The sequence below is a fragment of the Pelobates fuscus genome, chromosome 7, assembly GCF_036172605.1.
Source record: "Pelobates fuscus isolate aPelFus1 chromosome 7, aPelFus1.pri, whole genome shotgun sequence".
NCBI lineage: Eukaryota > Metazoa > Chordata > Amphibia > Anura > Pelobatidae > Pelobates > Pelobates fuscus.
The window spans coordinates 148784328-148808885 of record NC_086323.1 but is presented as its reverse complement, the minus strand read 5'-3'; the positions used below and the strand labels follow the sequence as shown (position 1 = coordinate 148808885).

Here is a 24558-nt window from a genome sequence, read left to right as displayed (position 1 = left end):
TGCCGAAGATCTCGTCGCTGGAACAGAGGTAAGTTTACACGATAAAAAGCACTCGGATTTATTTTTTATTAGAGGTAAACTAATATAAAAGCAAGAAAGAGGGCTCTGGGACCTGTCTTTCTTGCTTTTATATGTTGACTATAGTGGTCCTTTAAGCTGAATTAGAACATATACATACACACATATACAGCACGTTTGAAAATGAAACAGGTCACAAACCTTCCTCCAGTAATCCTTTAATCTGTTCATCCTTTTCTCTCATTAGTTCAGCAGTTTCACTAGAATGTAATCTTGTAGCTAATTCCTCCTTCATAGTCTTTGCCTCCTAGGGATTTGGGGAAAAGAGGCAGAAAATGTATTAGTTGTACATACTCAGAGGAGCGTAAATAAAAAATTATTGATCTTTTTTAACATACATGCAATACATTCCAATGGAAAAATATGAAAAGGACACTGTAGTGAGTCATCTCGTCAAAGTCGTTATAAACTCTGGTATCCCCATTCACCATCCTTATATTCAGCATTAAACCATTTTGAATGCTAAAATAAAGAGCCCCCTCTATCCAAAATAAAGAGACCCCTCTAGCCAAATCCCTTCTCTGTTGCCTGGGCTAATGAGGAAGCATTAACCTGAGCAGCAATGGGTTGTGTCTGTGATTGGTTAAGAGTGTCCGCTAATCACTTTCAGCCAATCGCAACACGCATAGCTAATGGCTATAATGAAGTGTGTAATTAGTTCGAGTTTTTCTATATTTAAAATAAATAAATAATAAGAATTGAGCACTGCACTGCCCAAATCCCCCTAAAAATAAATGAAACTATTGTTTAGTAGATATACCCCATGAAAACATGCCAGCATTTATGAATGCATTTTTTTTATTGGGGCCCTATATGAGAGAAGCTTGCAAAAGCTGCGGATCTCTTACCTGAATCCTTTGCAAGCCCTCCCCTTCTAACCCAGCCTAAACTTTCTGTGGCTGTCCAAACACAAACTTCCTAATGCGGCTCAATGAGACATCTTTGCAATACAGGTGTCTGAGCAATTAAGGACACTATAGGCACCCAGACCACTTTGTCTCATTGAAGTGGTCCCGGGTGCAGTGTACCTGTCCCACTTATTCCTGCAAACCGTTGCAGTTTTTACTGCAACAATGGTTAATTGTAACAATGGTTACTACAGACCTAAGACTGCCTCCAATGGCTGTCTACCTTCCGACACAAAGTCTCCACTTCCTCACACTCTGCATAAAGATATCCAATGTCAGTGAAAACCCCATAGGAAAGCATTTATTCAATGCTTTCTTATAGGGAGGGCCTAATGCGCTTGCGGTGCATGCGCATTAATTCCCGTCGTATTACGTCGGAGGGCCAACCCAGCACCGAGGGACATCAACGCTGGAATCGTGTAAGTAACTAAAGGGGGGCACAAGAGACATGGGGACCAGAGAGCATAAAAGTGTTAGGAATACAGATTTGTATTCCTAACACTATAGAATACCTTTCATTTATAAAAGTGCCAGTTTCTATTGAAAGCTGCACTTTTTGTCAAATGAAAAAGCAAGATCAAGTGCTTTATGGGTTTGGAGTTGGTTTTGTGTTGCAGTTTATGTACGTGGGTTAAAAAAGGATTACCATTACAGCTCGAGGTGATCCTGCCTAAAAACATCTTGAAGGAGGGGTGAAAAAATGCACAGGAATTTATAGTGATTTATATATTTTTTAAATTTGGCTATTTTCTGAAATTCTGAATTCCACACAGATCACAATTTAGTGGCTAACCTGAATGTTCTGAAATAGAATGACAGATGCAACTATAGTCAATCTTGAATACCTTACGTAGTGTGCAATATGTTTTTGTACTTCCTTTGTGTAATGAATGCATGTTTTTCACACTTATGTATTTCTGATATGATAAGGCTAGAGTACAGAAGTGGAATTACCTTTTTTGCCAGGTCTCTCTCTTTACATGCAAGCTGGGCTCTCTTCTCAGCTTCTGCAATACGATGTGTAAACTCGTCTTTCAGCACAGAAACACTACTACATTCTTCCTTGATGCTTACCATTTCACTGCAAATTAGGAGAATACTTTAATGTACACAGAAATGCTGGCCATGCTTATTCTACTATGCAAACATTTTTAAAATACCAGCAGAGGAACAGGTGAAATGCCATGTAAACTAAAGCACAGTCAAACAACTGGCTAAAATAAATAGTTCATGGAGATACACTACTGTCGCATTCCTCAATACAAATAATAAATATTTGCTAAATAATAATAATACATATTTGTCAAAATGTATTAAATGCATTGAAATTGTATTAGTATCCAGAGTATCCCTTTAACTTACGCACTACCTTTTCGCGGTCACAACACTCCACACCTGTACTGCTAACACATGCTTACACGATTTCTCATAGGCAGCTCCATACCTACATAATCACCTGCCTGCCCCCATCAGGCGTTCACCTAGTCTTCAATACTATAAAGGGGCTCTCCAGTGCCAGGAAAACAAATTCCCTCCCTCCCTCCCACACCCCATCCCATGTTGCTGAAGGGGTTAAAATCCATTCAGTGACTTACCTGAATCCAGCGCCGATGTCCCTCAGCGCCGGGGGGAGACCAAATGCACATGCGCGGCAATTGTTTTGAAATTAATTCATATTTTTAGAAAGATTTAAAATTATTTCACACTTAAAATCATTTATTATTCTTATATGTTGGTATATGTTTGTTATATATATATATATATGTGATATATTTTTATATTTTAGGATTTAAAAAAAAATATATTTTAAAAAGTGAATCCAAAAATATGAAATTATTTGAAAAGCATATCCAAAAATATTAAATAGAGGCCATTAGTGGTTTCCAAAGTCTACTCCACTACTTTCCCACACACTAACATTTTGATCTTTCTATATTCCTCCTCTTATATCTCACTTCCACTAGATTGAAAGCTCATTTGAGCAGGTCCTCGTTAACCCATTGGTCCTGTTAAAGGGACACTGGAGGCACCACAACCATTTCACCTCACATCACAACCACTTCAGCTCACACCATACCAATTGACATCAGGGTATTGCTGGCAGTGATAGGCTGTGAACACTCAGCTGACATTCTCAGACTGTCACTGCCTGCTACACGTGGTATGGTTTGAGAAATAATACAACTCTGCCTTTTCCATTTAGTAAACGGTTTGCCAGTGATGCGGGATCTGGCTCCAGGCACCATAACCACTACAATCAGTTGGTGCCTACAGTGTTTCTTTTTAAAATTTGTAATAGTGTGTCTTATTTACTATCTCCACATTAAAATTGTAAGGCACTGAATATGTTGGTACTATATAAATTACAATAATAATTTTATAGACCTTTCAAATAGGGGAAATGTATGCAGCAGAAGAGTTGCTTATAAGGAAATCTGCATCCACACCGCAAGGCCTTTTCCTTATCTATCGGTTTCTGAAAATCCTATCGGTTTTATTAAAGAGGGATTAACATATATTCCTCATTGATAAATAACTTCCCATCATTTAATGTGCTCTTTTCAGCAAGTGTGCGGTTATTGCTTATCAGAGAAAAAAAAAAACATAAATTTTACTTACCGTAAATTTCTTTTTCCTGAAGATTAGAGGCAGTGCTTATACCACAGGGATATCCAATCTGGAGGGAAAAAACAGGCAGGCAAATCTCCAAACATTTAAACCCTCCCCTAATTACCTCCTTTCCCATAAGTAGCAGCTCCTCCTGATCATACCCAGAAAATACATAAGCCAAATAGCTGCAAAATTACTGAGTTTATTAGAAAAAAGGGGCGGGAATGTAGCACTGCCTCTAATCTTCAGGAAAAAGAAATTTACGGTAAGTAAAATTTATGTTTTTCCCTTCAGATTAGAGGCAGTGCTTATACCACAGGGATATAATAAAGCAGATCCTGAGGGCGGGTTCATTTCACTACAGCTTGAAGCACCTTGCGCCCAAAAGCAGCATCCTCCGAGGCCAGTATGTCCAACTTGTAGTGTCTCGAGAAAGTATGGAGAGAGGACCAAGTAGCAGCCGAACAAATCTGAGAGGGAGATGCAGCTGCTCGGAGAGCCCAAGACGTCGAAACCGCTCTAGTAGAGTGGGCCTTTATAGGGCCTGGATGTTCCATGCCATTCTTGGAATAAGCCAACAGGATACAATCCTTCAGCCATCTAGCCAGAGAACTCTTCGAAACCTTCATGCCTTTCCTAGTGCCTCTGAATAGGACAAAAAGACTATTATCCTTCCTGAAGGATTCCGTAGATTTTAGGTATTGTAACAGACATCTCTTTACGTCTAGGCAGTGAAATTTGCTTTCCAAGGCATTAGATGGATTCTGACAAAAAGTCGGTAAGACCACTTCCTGGTTGACGTTCGAAACCGAAAAAACTTTAGGTATAAAAGAAGGATCGAGCTTTAGAACCACCTTGTCCTGATGGAAAACTAAAAAAGGAAAATTCGCCCGAAGAGCTTGAATCTCACAAATTCTTTTAGCTGATGTAATAGCCACCAAAAAGACAGTTTTTAACGAAATAATCTTCAGGGAAGCTTCCTCCAATGGTTCAAAGGGCGGCTCACAAAGCGCTGAAAGAACCAAGTTAAGATCCCAGGGAGGATAGGTTTCCCTAACATAGGGCACCAAACGAGTTAGAGCTCTGAAGAACCTCGAAATCAGAATATTAGAGGCCAAGCATCTGAGGGAGAAGAAACTGATAGCAGAAACCTGCAATTTCAATGAAGCAGGTTTAAGACCTTTAGCAAATCCCATCTGAAGGAAACTTAGAATCTTCTGGATGGATGCGGAAACAGGGTTGATTTTAAATCTACAACACCACTGACAGAATATCTTCCAAATTCTAGCGTAGATCTTTGAAGTAGATTCCTTGTTAGTTGCCAACAGGATATTTATCACTTCAGTATCCAGACCGTTGCTCTCTAGAATCTGGCGTTCAGAAACCAGGCCGTCAAATGGAATCTTCGAAGGGTCGGCAGAGGCACCATGGCGTCCTCTAGTATTTCTCTTGAAAGTGGGAGCTTCCAAAATGTGGCCCCTGGAAAATTCAGGAGAACCGAGAACCAACTTCTTCTTGGCCACCATGGAAGGATAAGGATAATACGTACACTTTCCAGTCTTACTTTTTGAAGTATTCTGGGAATAAGCACTACTGGCGGAAAGGCATAAGCCAGATAGAACTTCCATGGAACTGACAGGGCATCTATGATATCTGGCCTGTCTGTTGGATTTAGGGATGCAAAACGTCTTGTCTTCCTGTTCATTCTGGAAGCCATCAGATCTATCTCCGGAACACCGAAGCGGTCTGTGATGAACTTGAAAGTTCTGCATGACAGGGACCAATCTGCTTGTTTCAAATGATGCCTGCTCAGGGCATCTGCCACCACATTGAATTTCCCTAAAATGTGAACTGCTGAAATTGACATCAGGTGCACTTCTGACCACAGCATGATCATTGAACAAAGGCTTTCTAACTTTGTTGATCTCGTACCTCCCTGTCTGTTCAAATATGCCACTGTCGTTCGATTGTCTGAGCGGATTTGAATATGTCGATCTTTGATAAGCATCTGAAATGCCAAGAGTGCCATCCACACGGCCTTTAATTCCCTGAAGTTCGAGGAATTTTTCATATCCTTCTCTTGCCAGGACCCCTGCTTCTTGATGTCTCCCAGATGGGCCCCCCAGCCCAGGGCAGAGGCGTCTGTCGTAATTATAGTGAAGGACTTCATCCGGAATGAGAGACCCTCGTGCAGGAATCGAGAAGATGTCCACCACTGCAGACTTCTCAAAGTTAGCTTGTTGAACCTCATAAGCCCATCCAGGCCGAGTTCCTGTCGATTCCAGACTTGCAGAATGTTTCTTTGTAGAGGTCTCATTCTGGATTTTGCCCAACCGACTGCCGGGATTGAGGCTGTAAACAGACCCAGTAAGCCCATGGCTTCTCTGATTGAAAACACAATTTTTCTTCTGAGATTCCGAATTAATCGCTTGATTTTTAGTTTCTTCTCTTCTGGCAGGAATATCTTCATTGCGATAGAATCCAAAATCAGACCCAGGAACTGGATCCTTTGAACTGGCACTAGTTCCGATTTGTTGAAATTTATTAGCCAGCCATGCTTTTCTAGCGATTCTATCGCTGTCCCCAGGTCTAGCTGTAGTTGACCTTGGGACTCTGCAATCAACAGCCAGTCGTCCAAATATGGAATGACAGAGATGCCCATACCTCTTAGAAAAGCTGAAACGACTACTAGCAGCTTTGTGAATACCCTGGGTGCTGATGACAGGCCGAAAGGTAATGCTCTGAATTGGTAATGTTTGATTACTGATCGGCAGCACACAGCGAACCTTAGAAGACTTTTGCTGGATTCTGCTATGGGCACATGAAGATAGGCATCTTTTAAATCCAGGGACGCAAACCAACTTTTTGGATGAATAAGCAGAGTAGCGGACTTTATTGTTTCCATGAGGAACTTCTTTTTGATAATCCACCTGTTTACGGCTTTTAGATCTAAAATGGGTCTGAACGAACCATCTGGCTTTGAAACCAAGAAAAGTCTTGAATAGGTGCCCCGAAAACATCTCTAGAGAATGAACCTCGGAACATAGAAACATTTCCATTGGGGCTTGTGATAATTCTAGAGCGTATCCGTGTTTTATCACTGTGAGAACCCAGCGATCTGATGTTGTTCCTTTCCAGTGCTCTAGGAAGTGACTCAGCCTTCCACCCACAGGCCTGGCGTCATAACTTTTTATTTCTTCTGTCAGAAAATCTTTCCTTCTTCCTATAATCAAAGGTTTTTTTATGCTGACCCCTGAAATAGTTTCTACGAAAGGAACTTCTAAATGAGGGAAGCGACTCCGCTTTACGTCTTCTAAACTGCTTCTTAAATGATTCTGGTAAAGCTTTCCTTCCTTCCTTCATCTGTTTTAACAATTCATCCAGTTTTGAACCAAAAAGTCTTCCTGGTTCAAAGGATAGGTCACACAGTGAATTCTTAGATGCTGTATCTGCTGACCAATTTTTGAGCCAAAGCGCTCTTCTGGCGACTGTTGAAGTACCTATATTCTTGGCCGAAATTTTTAGGCTTTCTGCAGACGCATCTACCAAAAAATCAGATGCCATCCTGATATTCTTTAATAGCTTTACCGGGTCTTCCTTAGTTTCTCCCGTATAAACTTTTTCAAGTTCTTCCAACCAAAGTCTTTGGGCCTTGGCAACAGATGACCCCGTAATCAAAGCTTTAGCTTGGGCTGCAGAAGATAAGAACAACTTTTTTAAGGAGGAGTCAATGCGTTTGTCCATGACATCCTTGAGCCCGCTTGTGTCTCCAATCGGTAAAGTAGTTTTCTTAGAGATTTGAGCAATAGGAACGTCCACTACAGGGACCGTATCCAGCTTACAGTCTTGCTCCGATGCTAAGGAAAAAAGAGTTTTAAAATGTCTAGACAGAAACGGCTTGTGACTAGGGAATTTCCACTCTTTTAAAATCAATTCCTTAATCTGTGGGAGAAAAGGAAATACTTTGGACTTTTTCCCTGTTTCCTCAATTCCAAAAATGCACTGCACTTCTTTAATCAATTTCCCAATTGCTTCATCTGGGAAGGCAAACTCCTCGTCTGAAGAATCACTACCTGAAATTTCCTCATACTCAGAACCACTAGTTACAGAACTAGTATCAGAAGCTTCCCAAGATCTTAGTCTTTTCTTAGCATGTTTTACAACTTGCGAATCTTGGGCAACCGAGGCCTGGACTGACTGTAATGCAGCCGACTGCATATCCACAAATGTTTGCTGCATACTTTGTTGCAACCAGCTGAGGAAAGTAGACATTTCTGTTCTTTTTGCTTCCTCTGAAGCTTCTTTAGAACACACTGAGCAAAGTTTCTTTTTGTAACCATCTGGCATAGGTTGGCTACACACAGAGCAGATTAAATGCTTGGCTTTAGATGAACATTTCCCCTTTTCAGCAACTTTATCCAAATTTTCCGGATTAGACATACTGAAAAGAGAAAACAAAAAAAGGGAAAACAATCAAAATTTTTGTCCTTATCGATTCAGGCTAGGACCCATTTAATTAAAAACTTAATCAGTCTTACCTTAAATGGCCTGAGAGTGTGTTGGAGGGCAGGTGAGATAACACTCTTTACAACCGATCTGAGAGCTCCTGGCAAACAGAGGTTGCTGCTGGTAAATGCTCATATAAGTCCTGAAACCAAAGAGAACGCCCAGTTCAAATTTGGCGCCTGAATCAAGGTTCGCATTGCGCATGCGCATAGCGCTCCGCGACTCCCTAGTGGAACGCAACGCAACCTGTGTGTGCGTTCCACCGTAGGACTTCCCAGCCGACGCACGCCTGCGTCCTTCGTCAGACCGGCACCTGGCACGGCATTAGACGGCAACATAAAACTTGAGGGACCACGCCGTCCGGCGTGTTAAAGGCTACTTACCCGGACATGAAGGAAGCAGTGCCCCCAGAGCCTCAGCCCTTCTCACCTGCTTCCTGGAGAACCTCCTGTCTAACCTCCCCTGCCGGAGGCAGGCAAAGAACTGGGTATGATCAGGAGGAGCTGCTACTTATGGGAAAGGAGGTAATTAGGGGAGGGTTTAAATGTTTGGAGATTTGCCTGCCTGTTTTTTCCCTCCAGATTGGATATCCCTGTGGTATAAGCACTGCCTCTAATCTGAAGGGAAAAAAAAACCTTTTTCCTGCATGATGAAAAACGTAATTCTGAAGAATGTCGTAGGTTTGCTGACCTTGAAAGAAAAAAAAAAAAAAAAAAGAAAAACCACAAGTAAGGAGAATCATGCAGCTGTAGTATGGGTTTTCTGCCAGTTCTTCATAATGCAATAAATAGCAACATGTTTGTTCTGCTAAAAAAATAATAAAAAAAACTTGAATACGGTAAGAGCTATAAAAAGTAAAGGTCACATTAAATAGCATGGCCAATTATTTCAGAAAGAGGAAAATAGATATGAATCTCACAATAATAAAATCAGAGTAAATGGCACTGTGAAGTGCTGATGGTACCAGGAGTGTAGTGGCATAAGCAGTTAAACTGTTTGCTAGCAGTTTGACTTCTTGCCTGGGGGCCTACTCCTGCTAGGAACGTCCGTTAGCTCTCCAGATCTAAACCCTGCAACTCAGGGCTTACCTCAATAAAGAGGATTCAGGGAACGTTACCCGGTAGACCACAGGTAACAGTTAGTTACATTGGAGCCTCTCCAGGGCTCTCCCTGCACCATAACCACTACATCATTCCTTGATTTATTTAGAAAATATTTTACCAGGATGGATACATGGAGATGACCTTGCTTTCTCTATTTCCTTTCCCTAATATCTACAACCAAATTTCCATTTGCCTCATATTTCTTACTATTACATCATTGTAATTTTTTTATTCTTAAATATTAAATCAATTTCAAAGTTTATTCAACAATATTAAACGGAGGCCTATGTGAGAAAAGCACAAGGAGCAGCGAAAACTGTCTGTTGCAGCGAGGACAACATGCAATTCCATGTAGTCTACAAGGGCTTGTCAGAGAAGATCTTTATATTTCTTTAGAATAACAGAGGAAAAAAAGAATAATCTCACTTCCAGTTTTAATATCTATTTTGCCACGGTCCCTGTCACATTGGCTTTGTCAATCCATTCATTACTCTCACTGTAAAGTTACTCAGTGTAGTATGAAAAATGATGAATACATAGAATATTTTTATGAAGCATAAATTTGCAAAGAATATTTCAGATGCCAGAGACTCTCTGAGAAGTGCATTAGTACCATATGATGTACTGCCCTAAATACGTTCATTTGCAAATGTAATAAAGCAGGGCTTGACAAATCTAGGAGCCAGGTTTTTTTTTTTGTTGTTTTTTTTTTACAAACTTGAGTCAATGCATCATCGCTCTGAGGAGTTGCTGATTTACATCCACCATGACTCCCTGCTTTTGGGAGAGCTGTAGTGGACCCATTCTTTGGGGTCCAGTGTAGCTGCTGTGATCCTGTAATCTTTAAGCTCTTCTTGCTCTGCTCTCTCGCTTGCTGTTTTGTGATGCATGGCCGTGACGTCATATTCTGGCTTCACAACAGAGAGCTCAAGGAAAAAGAGCAGGAAGATTACAGCACCCTCGCCGCGCGTTTCCACTCCACACAGTCGCCCACCTCTGCTGTCAAACAGTTTACTTACCAATTACTAAATGGAAAAGGCAGAGTTGTATTATTCCTCACACCATACCACGTGTAGCAGGCAGTGATAGTCTGAGAATGTCAGCTGAGTGTTTACAGCCTATCACTGCCAGCAATACCCTGATGTCAATTGGTATGGTGTGAGCTGAAGTGGTTGTGATGTGAGGTGAAGTGGTTGTGGGGTTCTATGGTGGCCAGTGCTGAAAGGGCTGGCAAAAACCGAGGTGCCAGGACATAATGCCTAGTTGCCATGGCAACCCGGGATTTGTCGAGCACTGCAGTAAAGTAAAACTGTGGTAATCTTGATGGACTAAAGGTTAAACTTAAGTCCTTTCAGCCAAAAGGACTGTTCCATGTACTTTATAAAAATATCTACAACAATATCATTCAAAATTCGCTAGGTTAGTATAGGAACTCACTCTTTCAGGTTATCATAGGCTTCCTCTAGAAAGGCCTTTTCCTTGCTCACTGATAGCAGCTGAGTTTCCCTTTTCTCCAGTCTGGCAGTAAGTTCTTCGATCATCTTGAAACAGAACAGAAGAAAACAAAGAACTATGACCTAACACTAGTTATGCATTAATCCAATCGTCATGTAGATAGTTGACCAGAAATAAATCTTCGTCTTTTGAAAGAAACCGTGAAAACAAGCTATACACGGTTACTGCCATTTAATTCTAATCTAGTTTGTTGTCCTCCTGAAGAAATCATTTGGCTTACACCTGCAGTTTATTAGCTCTGACGTAAGTTATTGAATTTGGCCAGCACCAAAACTAGTTGGCATGGTATGCTCAAAGAGCGTGTTTCTCAACTTTCTTCTAAACAGGTAACATCACAGCAGATTCGTCATATGACGAAATTAAGAAATGTGCGTACCCTACTTGCTTATATATTCAACAATATAAGGATGCACACCAATATACCAGTAAGTAAAATTTGCTTACAAATCCTTTAATAAATATACCAACAAAAATACAATAACAGACATACAATAAATTAAGCGACCAAAAAAGGCCCATATACAAGTATAATTACCACCAGTAATCAAGCCTAATGGGACAGAACACAAGTCACCAATCCCACCAACACTTCTGCTTCCTTTATCAAGGGTGTCATATGTTATTGTATTTTGGTTTGGTATATTTAATAAAGGATTTGTAAGCAAATTTTACTTGCTGGTATATTAGTGTGCATCCTTATATTGTTAAGTATGAGGTTTTGCAACTAAGGATATGAATAGTGATTTTAGTGTTTGTATTCCTCCGTACAATTATGAAATGGTACCCACTGCCTAGCAAAATGTTATTGGAATGGCAGTCCAACAATTTATGTGGGTAATGTATCATTGAGTGCGAAAGCAGAAAAGAATGTGAGAGACGAATCAGTTTGGTGCCAATATAGGGGTGTATATGAGCACAGAGATTGGTTCTATGTGAATAAAATTGTGTTTCTGCAAATAAATCAGATGTATTTCTGCGAATGGTGAAAGTCTGTGTAAGAACCGAAGTGCATTTGTGTTGGGAGTTTTTATTGTGGGAACGAAGCCGTGTTTTTTTATGCAATATAAATGTGTGTTACAATACACAGATGTGTTTGCATTGAATGTGAATGTGTGTGACAACAAAGGTGTGTTTTCTTTTTATGAAGTGTCAGTGCATATGAATGAAGTGTGAATTGTAACTGCTGTATAAAATCTAAATAAACACAAGTTGACATTTAAATGTATATAAAATGTAAAACCTAAATTGGAATGTAAAGTAATAAGAAGCTAACTAGAATTAACAAAGACATATGTTATTCCTGGATTTGATGTGCTGTCATTACCTTTTGTAGATCTTCAGCAGTGTATTCCACTTTTGGCTCAACTTCAGCCTCACACAATATTTCAGGCACATTTTGGTCAACTTCATCAGTTTCTGGTGCATGAGGAGTTACAACCAGATCCGGCTGCTCTGCATTAACAGGGGTTGCACTCCTTCCACTTTCCTCCATTTCTATATCATCCGAAGAATGCACAAGTAAGGTATCATTCAGGCATTGCCCCGAATAGCTTTCCCTGGAGCTGTTACCCTCTGTGTTTGAAGAGGAATAGCCAACCGCAATTGAAACCAGGGTACACTGTCTGCCAGGAAGTTCATCATCAGAATTGATTTCGCTCACACTCCGGCTATCCATGGATTGTACACTAAAAGAGTCTATTCTCTCAAAGGCATCAGAGGAAGAGGAGCTTTCAGTAAGCTTGGGAAACTCATCTAAGCGACTGAATTCTGTAGAAGGAGAAAGAAGCTGAAATGATGTCTGCATTAAATGTAAGCTTGATTTGGAATCAGAAGCTTCCTGCCTTGAACTGACAGAACTCTCGCTAATCACACTCTCATGGTCCAGCACCTCAATGTCACTAGTCGTGGAGGTCCCCGAGGAAAAAGTGCTTATAGGTGGAGAAGGAGTGTTGCTTTGCCTATCCTCCGGCTTTTGCTCTTTAGTATCTAGTGATAGGTCCTTATTTTCAGGAGTAGCTATAGGAGAAGGGCTTGAAGATATGCTTTCATATTTACATTCTAGAACTTCATGGTCCTTCAGGTCATCTGAACTGCCATCAGAATTTGAAGATTGCTCATCACATTTCTCAGTTACAGTCGTCTCTGATTTGCCAGGTATAGATTTGTCTGCTGTTATATTGGTCAGTTCAGGATCTTGTGATAGACTCATACATAGTTGTTTATTTTGTAGTTGAAAAGTTGTTTCCTCTTCCTGCTTGGGTTTAGGTGGCAATGGACATGAAGTACTTTTTACTTCTTCTTTGGGCCTTTGAGATTTGGTGGGAGCAGTAGATACAACAGAACTATCTGTAACAGTGTTCCCATCTGGTGAGGACAGAAAGGCACTGAAAAAGTTCTCAGACTCGTCCACTACAGTCCTTCTAACAGGCTTGGTAATTGCAGCAGGAGATAAAACAATTTGTGCTTCTGAATCTTCTGAATTAACTCCCCAGTTCGAAGTTTCCCAGCTGCCCTTAATCGAAGAACCACTGCCTAAAAAGATAAAAATTGTGATATAAATACTTTTTTTTTGTGTAACGAAAATGATATATTGGCCCATGTTTTTCAGCACAGTCATCAAAACAAAGCGTTTAGTGCATATACACATTACCACTCCAAAAAGGCAACTCATAATTCAATAATGTTGTGTGTGTGTGTGTCACAATTTGAAACATTCAAAATAAAAATGAACAAATATCTGTGCTTCTGCTAATAAACCTCTAAATGATTATATAAAACAATGACATAGTATTTGTGCTGGTAATTCAATAAAATAAAATACATGTATAAAAGGGGGTCACTTCTGCTCTAAGGAGGATAGCTAGAGGAGAGCTCAGCAAGAATAACTAGTGTAGGAATTTCTTTTAGGCGACTTTATGCCCTACTGTTAGTCACACAGTGAGGCACTTGAAGCAACCCCAGGCAACGGCATATTACAGGCAGTATTCTGTATGGTTCTGTAATATACACATCAAACATTCTGGTCACCTCCAAAAGAGTGACAAGGTGAGAAAAACAAAAATAAAAAAGTTATCAAGATTTTGATTTCCAAAAGACACAAATTAAATATTAGTTCAATTAATAAATGGTTATTCTCAGCACTCCAATGAAAAATGCCTAATAGTGCAACATGTGAGCTATTAGGTATTTTTATTTTCCACATGCATACATGTATATTTGAGTTTGACAAGGATATACCAGCTAATTACTCTACTGATAAGTATACATATAGTTTTATACCGTTAGCACACCATCCACTTGTCTTGTGTTGTGTTCCATTGTACCTGAGAGGGAGTAACCTTGTGCAGCGTCTATCACGTGTTATATTGTTGCTGTAGCGCCACGTTTTCACTATGTTGATTCAGTGACAATAATATCACTGAAGTATTATACAGAAAGCTTTAACCCCTTAAGGACACATGACGTGTGTGACATGTCACGATTCCCTTTTATTCCAGAAGTTTGGTCCTTAAGGGGTTAAATTGTTTTATTATTTATCAAGACCTGTAAAGAGGGGGGGCGGAGCCTGGCAGCCATCCTGTACAGACGCCATCTAAACTTGCTCTCCCATAACCAGGAACAATCCGTCGACTATCCCCAACACCAAGCACCATCCAGCAGAGAAAAATAGCCAGCGTTGATCAGCGCTCCCTACCGCATCGATTGATGCCTTTTTTCCAACCACCCAAGCAGCATAGGCAACGGCGCAAATCCGCGGCCTACCGCGCATCGCCAATCCAGGGCCTGGAGGCCTACCTTGACGGAAGCCTACTCGGGTACCAAGCACCCAACTTGAACCCAGATTCCACGAGTATGGGCCGCCGATCAAACAAACCCACGGCAAGCGCGACCACACAAGCCAGGGACATTGGCGAGATGTGGCTCCGACCGGCACAAACCGAAATGGCGCGCACCACACACCGCTCACCTATCAGGCAAACATCCGGACCTGACCGCGAGGAGCCGACTACTAATATGACTCCCCCGGCAGACTGCATACTGCCACACGAGGCCCAGGATGACTTGGCCCCCACGACTAAAGGCGACCTGAAAACACTCTGGACCAACATACAACAACTGTTGGCGGCTGACGTCGCCATGGTCAAAAAGGACATACAATCAGTCACGGAGAGAGTGGGTACAGTGGAAGCTGATCTTACCACCATCCATGACACAGTGTCCACCCTCCAGGAATCGATACAACGCCTACAGGCAGAACAGCATGTTCTCGCCGGCCAAATTATGTCGCTGGAAGACAAACAGCGCCGGAATCACATCAAAATCCGGGGCATCCCAAACACAGTCACAACTGAGGAACTGCCGCAGTATGTAAGACGACTACTCACAACACTGCTAGCCACAAAAAAAATAACCCCGGACGGGATCTACAGAGTGACCAGCTCTACCCGCATACCACCCACCATGCCTAGAGATGTTATCCTGCGCCTGGCGACAACATCTGACAAAATTCAAACAATGAACGCAATAAAAGGCAAAACTCCTCTGGCCTTTGAGGGCTCCCAGCTCTCCTTTTTCCAGGATGTTACCAGAGCCACACTATTAAGGCGAAAGACATTCGACCCTGTGACAACGACCCTGCGGAAGGCCGGCATCACTTACAGGTGGGGTAACACGGGCGCTCTACTTGTCCACCATAACGGGACAGCTCACCACCTCACAACCCCAACCGGAGCGCCCACCTTCCTGCGGGCACTGGGACTACAACCCCCACAACTCACCTCCATGACAGCGAGCCAACCAGACAGCTGGGAGCAGGACGACGGCTCCATCCACGACCAGCAAACAACCAAGTCACCGACGCCTACCACCTGACCCCGTACAGGGACTGAAACCAGGGGCACTATATACTGCGGTGCGGGGACTGCACATGTGGAGACCTGATACCCATGAGAGAGAAGGGGCAACCCCCAATAACCACTCACACCCGAGACTAAGTCCCCATATCAATGACACCTCTGCGTCCCCCTGGGTTTCCTCACATTATTTTCTCTAGTTCATTCCTTTGTTTTTTCTTTTTCCTTTTTTTTCATGTTCTTCATGTTTTGTTGTACTGTATATGAGCCTCAGCACTACCATGCTTTCATTCCTTCGTTATCTAAAATGTTAACTCATATGTAAAGGTTGGGAGCGATAATATCCTCTCCGCACATGTCACTGAGACACACTTATACTACAACCACACACCATAGAAAGACTGCAGGCGCTTAAAGTTTAACCTCGCCACTCCGCCCACCCCCCGTCATCCCCAGGGTTACAGGGGACACACAAGATGCCGCACAAGGTACTTAGCATTCCGGAACCACTACCACGCTAGGCAGACCACAAGAATCCACTGAGTTCCACTAGCGAGTACACACAGGCATCTAAACCCACATACCTGCACTAACCTGAAACACAATCACATCACTCACATACCTGGAGTATCCCATGGGGAGCACAAATGCACACTACGAGACCAACCACAATCCTATCCACCCTGGGCATGTCAATAAACCTTTATGCAAAAAGAAAATGTGCTTAAAAATTGAAATGTAATCGTTAATACATGTACCTGCTTGCTCCTATCTTACAATTGATTTACAACTTTGCTCTGAAATGTATCCTGTCAACATGCAATACCGAGCACAAAAAATAAAGAATTTAAAAAAAAAAAAAAAAAAAGACCTGTAAAGAGGATATTTAAAAGTAAACCCTTTATATTATCTAAATATTCTATCCACATCATTCTTACAATAACTATAAATATGAAAGGCAGGGTCACACCTGACACATTACAATGGCTATAAAGACATGCGGAAGATCATAAATAGTTGATAAACAGGATAGCGACTAACTGATAAAGTAGAATTACAGTGTGCGTCAACGGGTTCAACAAGTACATGTCATAGAAGATATGTATATATTATACAACATATGTACATACTCAGGGCTCAACATTTGCATTCACCATAGCTACTGGCAAGTGCAAATTCTGCCCTTGAGAGTACAAGTAGTTGACCCCTGGTAAGTGTGTCATTGACACTCCAAGCTTGCAGTAGTGAGTAACTTTTAAATGGGACCTGCCACAACAAAATGTATGTATACTCATTAGATTGAGCATACAATTATATCTATAAATTGTGCTAGAAGTGTTGCTAGCAAACATATATATATATATATATATATATATATAGAGAGAGAGAGAGAGAGAGAGAGAGAGAGAGAAAAACCTTTTTTTAATTATTCAGCTCTGTTAAGAATAGCAACCACAGCATATATGCTGTGGTTGCTATGGAGATTCCCTAGCCTGCAGTTCTAGAGCTGGCTAGGGAGTATAGGAACAGAGTGACATGTAGTCACTCTGTTACGACTCAGGTCACTGAGAAGGTTTGCCCTGCTTAGCCATGCATCCCCAAGCAGGGCAAATCTATGAAGACAGGAGGCAGAGCGGTGGACAGCCGAGAAGTGGCTGTTACATGAAGAGTAACACCCACAAAGCTTGAATATTGCAGAGCTGGAACATGGGATTAAATCTCTATATTTTACATTGAGTACACCATCTATCTTTGTGATATATAGTGTGATCAATATATACAGGAGCGATATCACGCAAGATGATTTTTTTTCAGGTTCTCTCCAAGTCCTGGTAAGAAGTGATGCGCTGGCACAGTGACACAAAATTCACAAAGTGATTCAACACACACAAAGTAAAACCCCTGGCGTATAGTTAGTGGGTGATTCACCTACAGGCAGGAGGCAGATAAGCTGACACACATGGAAGTGACAGAAACACATCTGCCTATGACAGCTTGTCAGTGCTCGGGTTGCCAGATTGACCAGTGAGTGGAAGACAGTCCCACTAAAGAGCGATATTCACTGAGGCATTATGATGGGATTCTCCATCAATAACGAATTACAGGGTTCTGCTAGGGATCAGTGAGGGCTGGCATGGTGCCCATGCTGGAGACAGTTCGAATCCTTATTAAAGAGCCGTATAAAGACTGGGCCCCCTGTCAGTGCTCCCCCTGGCTCTCACCCTCATTATAAGGTCCTATGATGGAGTCTCTCTCTCTCACCCTCATTATAAGGTCCTATGATGGAGTCTCTCTCTCTCACCCTCAATATAAGGTCCTATGATGGAGTCTCTCTCACCCTCAATATAAGGTCCTATGATGGAGTCTCTCTCACCCTCAATATAAGGTCCTATGATGGAGTCTCTCTCTCTCACCCTCAGTATAAGATCCTATGATGGAGTCTCTCTCTCTCTCACCCGCAGTATAAGATCCTATGATGGAGTCTCTCTCGTTCACCCTCAGTATACGGTCCTATGATGGAGTCTGTCTGTCTCTGTCTCTCACTCTCTCTCACCCTCAGTAAAAGGTCCTATGACGGAGTCTCTCTCTCGCACCCTCAGTATAAGGTCCTATGATGGAGTCTGTCTGTCTCTGTCTCTCACTCTCTCTCTCTCTCTCTCCCCCTCAGTATAAGATCCTATGATGGAGTCTCTCTCTCTCTCCCCCTCAGTATAAGATCCTATGATGGAGTCTCTCTCTCACCCTCAGTATAAGGTCCTATGATGGAGTCTCTCACTCTCACCCTCAGTATAAGATCCTATGATGGAGTCTCTCTCTCTCACCCTCAGTATAAGGTCCTATGATGGAGTCTGTCTGCCTCTGTCTATGTCTCTCACTCTCTCTCTCACCCTCAGTATAAGATCCTATGATGGAGTCTCTCTCTCTCTCACCCTCATTATAAGATCCTATGATGGAGTCTCTCTCTCACCCTCAGTATAAGATCCTATGATGGAGTCTCTCTCTCTCACCCTCAGTATAAGATCCTATGATGGAGTCTCTCTCTCTCACCCTCAGTATAAGATCCTATGATGGAGTCTCTCTCTCTCTCTCTCTCTCTCACCCTCAGTATAAGATCCTATGATGGAGTCTCTGTCTCTCACCCTCAGTATAAGGTTCTATGATGGAGTCTCTCTCTCTCTCTCACCCTCAGTATAAGATCCTATGATGGAGTCTCTCTCTCACCCTCAGTATAAGATCCTATGATGGAGTCTCTCTCTCACCCTCAGTATAAGATCCTATGATGGAGTCTCTCTCTCACCCTCAGTATAAGATCCTATGATGGAGTCTCTCTCTCACCCTCAGTATAAGATCCTATGATGGAGTCTCTCTCTCTCACCCTCAGTATAAGATCCTATGATGGAGTCTCTCTCTCTCTCACCCTCAGTATAAGATCATATGATGGAGTCTCTCTCTCTCTCACCCTCATTATAAGATCCTATGATGGAGTTTCTCTCTCACCCTCAGTATAAGATCCTATGATGGAGTCTCTCTCTCTCTCTCTCACCCTCAGTATAAGATCCTATGATGGAGTCTCTCTCTCTCACCCTCAGTATACGGTCCTATGATGGAGTCTGTCTGTCTCTGTCTCTCACTCTCTCTCACCCTCAGTATAGGATCCTATGATGGAGTATCTCTCTCTCTCTCACCCTCAGTATAAGGTCCTATGATGGAGTCTCTCTCTCACCCTCAGTATAAGATCCTATGATGGAGTCTCTCTCTCTCACCCTCAGTATAAGATCCTATGATGGAGTCTCTCTCTCTCTCTCACCCTCAGTATAAGATCCTATGATGGAGTCTCTCTCTCTCTCTCTCTCTCTCTCTCTCACCCTCAGTATAAGATCCTATGATGGAGTCTCTGTCTCTCACCCTCAGTATAAGGTTCTATGATGGAGTCTCTCTCTCTCTCTCACCCTCAGTATAAGATCCTATGATGGAGTCTCTCTCTCACCCTCAGTATAAGATCCTATGATGGAGTCTCTCTCTCACCCTCAGTATAAGATCCTATGATGGAGTCTCTCTCTCTCACCCTCAGTATAAGATCCTATGATGGAGTCTCTCTCTCTCTCACCCTCAGTATAAGATCATATGATGGAGTCTCTCTCTCTCTCACCCTCATTATAAGATCCTATGATGGAGTCTCTCTCTCACCCTCAGTATAAGATCCTATGATGGAGTCTCTCTCTCTCTCTCTCTCTCTCTCACCCTCAGTATAAGATCCTATGATGGAGTCTCTCTCTCTCACCCTCAGTATACGGTCCTATGATGGAGTCTGTCTGTCTCTGTCTCTCACTCTCTCTCACCCTCAGTATAGGATCCTATGATGGAGTATCTCTCTCTCTCTCACCCTCAGTATAAGGTCCTATGATGGAGTCTCTGTCTCTCACCCTCAGTATAAGATCCTATGATGGAGTCTCTCTTTCTCTCTCTCTCACCCTCAGTATAAGATCCTATGATGGAGTCTCTCTCTCTCACCCTCAGTATAAGGTCCTATGATGGAGTCTCTCTCTCTCACCCTCAGTATAAGGTCCTATGATGGAGTCTCTCTCTCTCTCCCCCTCAGTATAAGATCCTATGATGGAGTCTCTCTCTCACCCTCAGTATAAGGTCCTATGATGGAGTCTCTGTCTCTCACCCTCCGTATAAGATCCTATGATGGAGTCTCTCTCTCTCTCTCACCCTCAGTATAAGATCCTATGATGGAGTCTCTCTCTCTCTCTCTCTCACCCTCAGTATAAGATCCTATGATGGAGTCTCTCACTCTCACCCTCAGTATAAGATCCTATGATGGAGTCTCTCACTCTCACCCTCAGTATAAGATCCTATGATGGAGTCTCTCACTCTCACCCTCAGTATAAGATCCTATGATGGAGTATCTCTCTCTCTCTCTCTCACCCTCAGTATAAGATCCTATGATGGAGTCTCTCTCTCTCACCCTCAGTATAAGGTCCTATGATGGAGTCTCTCTCGCTCTCTCTCACCCTCAGTATAAGATCCTATGATGGAGTCTCTCTCTCACCCTCAGTATAAGATCCTATGATGGAGTCTCTCTCTCTCTCTCTCACCCTCAGTATAAGATCATATGATGGAGTCAGTCTCTCTCTCTCTCTCTCTCACCCTCAGTATAAGATCCTATGATGGAGTCTCTGTCTCTCACCCTCAGTATAAGATCCTATGATGGAGTCTCTCTCTCTCTCCCTCAGTATAAGGTCCTATGATGGAGTCTGTCTGCCTCTGTCTATGTCTCTCACTCTCACCCTCAGTATAAGATCCTATGATGGAGTCTCTCTCTCACCCTCAGTATAAGATCCTATGATGGAGTCTCTCTCTCACCCTCAGTATAAGATCCTATGATGGAGTCTCTCTCTCACCCTCAGTATAAGATCCTATGATGGAGTCTCTCTCTCACCCTCAGTATAAGATCCTATGATGGAGTCTCTCTCTCACCCTCAGTATAAGATCCTATGATGGAGTCTCTCTCTCACCCTCAGTATAAGATCCTATGATGGAGTCTCTCTCTCTCACCCTCAGTATAAGATCCTATGATGGAATCTCTCTCTCTCACCCTCAGTATAAGATCCTATGATGGAGTCTCTCTCTCTCACCCTCAGTATAAGATCCTATGATGGAGTCTCTCTCTCTCACCCTCAGTATAAGATCCTATGATGGAGTCTCTCTCTCTCTCACCCTCAGTATAAGATCCTATGATGGAGTCTCTCTCTCTCTCTCTCTCACCCTCAGTATAAGATCCTATGATGGAGTCTCTCTCTCACCCTCAGTATAAGATCCTATGATGGAGTCTCTCTCTCACTCTCAGTATAAGATCCTATGATGGAGTCTCTCTCTCACCCTCAGTATAAGATCCTATGATGGAGTCTCTCTCTCTCTCTCTCTCTCTCTCTCTCACCCTCATTATAATATCCTATGATGGAGTCTCTCTCTCACCCTCAGTATAAGATCCTATGATGGAGTCTCTCTCTCACTCTCAGTATAAGATCCTATGATGGAGTCTCTCTCTCACCCTCAGTATAAGATCCTATGATGGAGTCTCTCTCTCTCTCTCTCTCTCTCTCTCTCTCTCTCTCTCTCTCCCTCACCCTCAGTATAAGATCCTATGATGGAGTCGGCCCAGGCTGTCTCTTCCTCCTTGATGTCCAGCACTCTGTCGATGGATTTCTGTGCCTGGGATAGCGCTTGCTTGGCGAAGCTGGACAGGTGCGAGGCGTTAAACCAGCTCATCCTGCGGCCGGTACCGGCTCCCGGGGGCCACACCGCCAACCGCGACCGAACCCCCAGCACTTCCCGAACACGTAGCAGTAAACAAACCCAGCCTCCACGTCATCACCCTGCGACTACCGCAACCGCAGCCAGGGGGCGTGGCTTCTCACGTTCCATCACCCTCACTGCAGGAAGGATGGACTGTCTGTCCCACCAGCTATAACTGTCTGTCTGTTCCACCAGCTATAACTGTCTGTCTGCCCCACCAGCTATAACTGACTGTCTGTCCCATCAGCTATGACTGTCTGTCTGTCCCTCCCATCAGCTATGACTGTCTGTCTGTCCCTCCCATCAGCTATGACTGTCTGTCCCATCAGCTATACCTGTCTGTCTGTCCCATCAGCTATACCTGTCTGTCTGTCCCATCAGCTAAAACTGTCTGTCTGTCCCACCAGCTAAAACTGTCTGTCTGTCCCATCAGCTAAAACAACTGTCTGTCTGTCCCATCAGCTAAAACCGTCTGTCTGTCCCACCAGCTAAAACTGTCTGTCTGTCCCACCAGCTATAACTGTCTGTCTGTCCGTCCCACCAGCTATAACTGTCTGTCTGTCCGTCCCACCAGCTATAACTGTCTGTCTGTCCGTCCCACCAGATATAACTGTCCGTCTGTCCGTCCCACCAGATATAACTGTCTGTCTGTCCGTCCCACCAGCTAAAACTGACTGCCTGTCTGTCCCATCAGCTAAAACCGACTGTCTGTCTGTCCCACCAGCTAAAACAACTGTCTGTCTGTCCCACCAGCTATACCTGTCTGTCTGTCCGTCCCACCAGCTATAACTGTCTGTCTGTCCGTCCCACCAGCTATAACTGTCTGTCTGTCCGTCCCACCAGCTATAACTGTCTGTCTGTCTGTCCCACCAGCTATAACTGTCTGTCTGTCCCACCAGCTAAAACTGACTGTCTGTCTGTCTGTCCGTCTGTCCCACCAGCTATAACTGTCTGTCCGTCCCACCAGCTATAACTGTCTGTCTGTTCCACCAGCTATAACTGTCTGTCTGCCCCACCAGCTATAACTGACTGTCTGTCCCATCAGCTATGACTGTCTGTCTGTCCCTCCCATCAGCTATGACTGTCTGTCTGTCCCTCCCATCAGCTATGACTGTCTGTCCCATCAGCTATACCTGTCTGTCTGTCCCATCAGCTATACCTGTCTGTCTGTCCCATCAGCTAAAACTGTCTGTCTGTCCCACCAGCTAAAACTGTCTGTCTGTCCCACCAGCTATACCTGTCTGTCTGTCCCACCAGCTATACCTGTCTGTCTGTCCCACCAGCTATACCTGTCTGTCTGTCCCACCAGCTATACCTGCCTGTCTGTCCCACCAGCTATACCTGCTTGTCTGTCCCACCAGCTATACCTGCTTGTCTGTCCCATCAGCTATACCTGCTTGTCTGTCCCATCAGCTATACCTGTCTGTCTGTCCCATCAGCTATACCTGTCTGTCTGTCCCATCAGCTATAACTGTCTGTCTGTCCCACAAGCTATACCTGTCTGTCTGTCTGTCCCATCAGCTATAACTGTCTGTCTGTCCCACAAGCTATACCTGTCTGTCTGTCTGTCCCACAAGCTATACCTGTCTGTCTGTCTGTCCCACCAGCTATGACTGTCTGTCTGTCCCACCAGCTATGACTGTCTGTCTGTCCCACCAGCTATGACTGTCCGTCCCACCAGCTATAACTGACTGTCTGTCTGTCCCACCAGCTAAAACTGACTGTCTGTCCCACCAGCTATGACTGTCTGTCTGTCCCACCAGCTATGACTGTCTGTCTGTCCCACCAGCTATGACTGTCTGTCTGTCCCATCAGCTATGACTGTCTGTCTGTCTGTCCCACCAGCTATAACTGTCTGTCTGTCCCACCAGCTATAACTGTCTGTCTGTCCCACCAGCTATAACTGTCTGTCCGTCCCGCCAGCTATAACTGTCTGTCCGTCCCGCCAGCTATAACTGTCTGTCCGTCCCACCAGCTATAACTGTCTGTCTGTCCGTCCCACCAGCTATAACTGTCTGTCTGTCCGTCCCACCAGCTATAACTGTCTGTCTGTCCCACCAGCTATAACTGACTGTCTGTCTGTCCCATCAGCTATGACTGTCTGTCTGTCCCTCCCATCAGCTATGACTCTGTCCCATCAGCTATTCCTGTCTGTCTGTCCCACCAGCTAAAACTGTCTGTCTGTACGTCCCACCAGCTATGACTGTCTGTCTGTCCCACCAGCTATACCTATCTGTCTGTCCCACCAGCTATACCTGCCTGTCTGTCCCACCAGCTATACCTGTCTGTCCCATCAGCTATACCTGTCTGTCTGTCCCATCAGCTAAAACTGTCTGTCTGTCCCACCAGCTATACCTGTCTGTCTGTCCCACCAGCTATACCTGTCTGTCTGTCCCACCAGCTATACCTGTCTGTCTGTCCCACCAGCTATACCTGCCTGTCTGTCCCACCAGCTATACCTGCTTGTCTGTCCCACCAGCTATACCTGCTTGTCTGTCCCATCAGCTATACCTGCTTGTCTGTCCCATCAGCTATACCTGTCTGTCTGTCCCATCAGCTATACCTGTCTGTCTGTCCCATCAGCTATAACTGTCTGTCTGTCCCACAAGCTATACCTGTCTGTCTGTCTGTCCCATCAGCTATAACTGTCTGTCTGTCCCACAAGCTATACCTGTCTGTCTG

General features: G+C 43.5%; 1 protein-coding gene across 2 annotated transcripts in view; it reads right to left on the bottom strand.

Annotated features, from left to right (window-relative positions):
- Positions 1-21944, bottom strand: part of TMF1 (TATA element modulatory factor 1) — a 36105-nt gene extending 14161 nt beyond the window's left edge. Inside the window, exons 1-5 of one of the 2 annotated variants that reach the window (XM_063426799.1) lie at positions 21708-21944; positions 12045-13252; positions 10643-10746; positions 1941-2067; positions 220-325 (exon numbers count right to left, since the gene is read on the bottom strand). In XM_063426799.1, the coding sequence (XP_063282869.1) occupies positions 220-325; positions 1941-2067; positions 10643-10746; positions 12045-13252; positions 21708-21849 (1687 nt within the window). In that variant the 5' untranslated portion in view covers positions 21850-21944. Of the gene's footprint in view, positions 1-219; positions 326-1940; positions 2068-10642; positions 10747-12044; positions 13253-17795; positions 17869-21707 lie in introns of those variants that run through there. The other variant, XM_063426800.1, reaches the window with a different exon arrangement.
- Positions 21945-24558: the final 2614 nt, after the last annotated feature.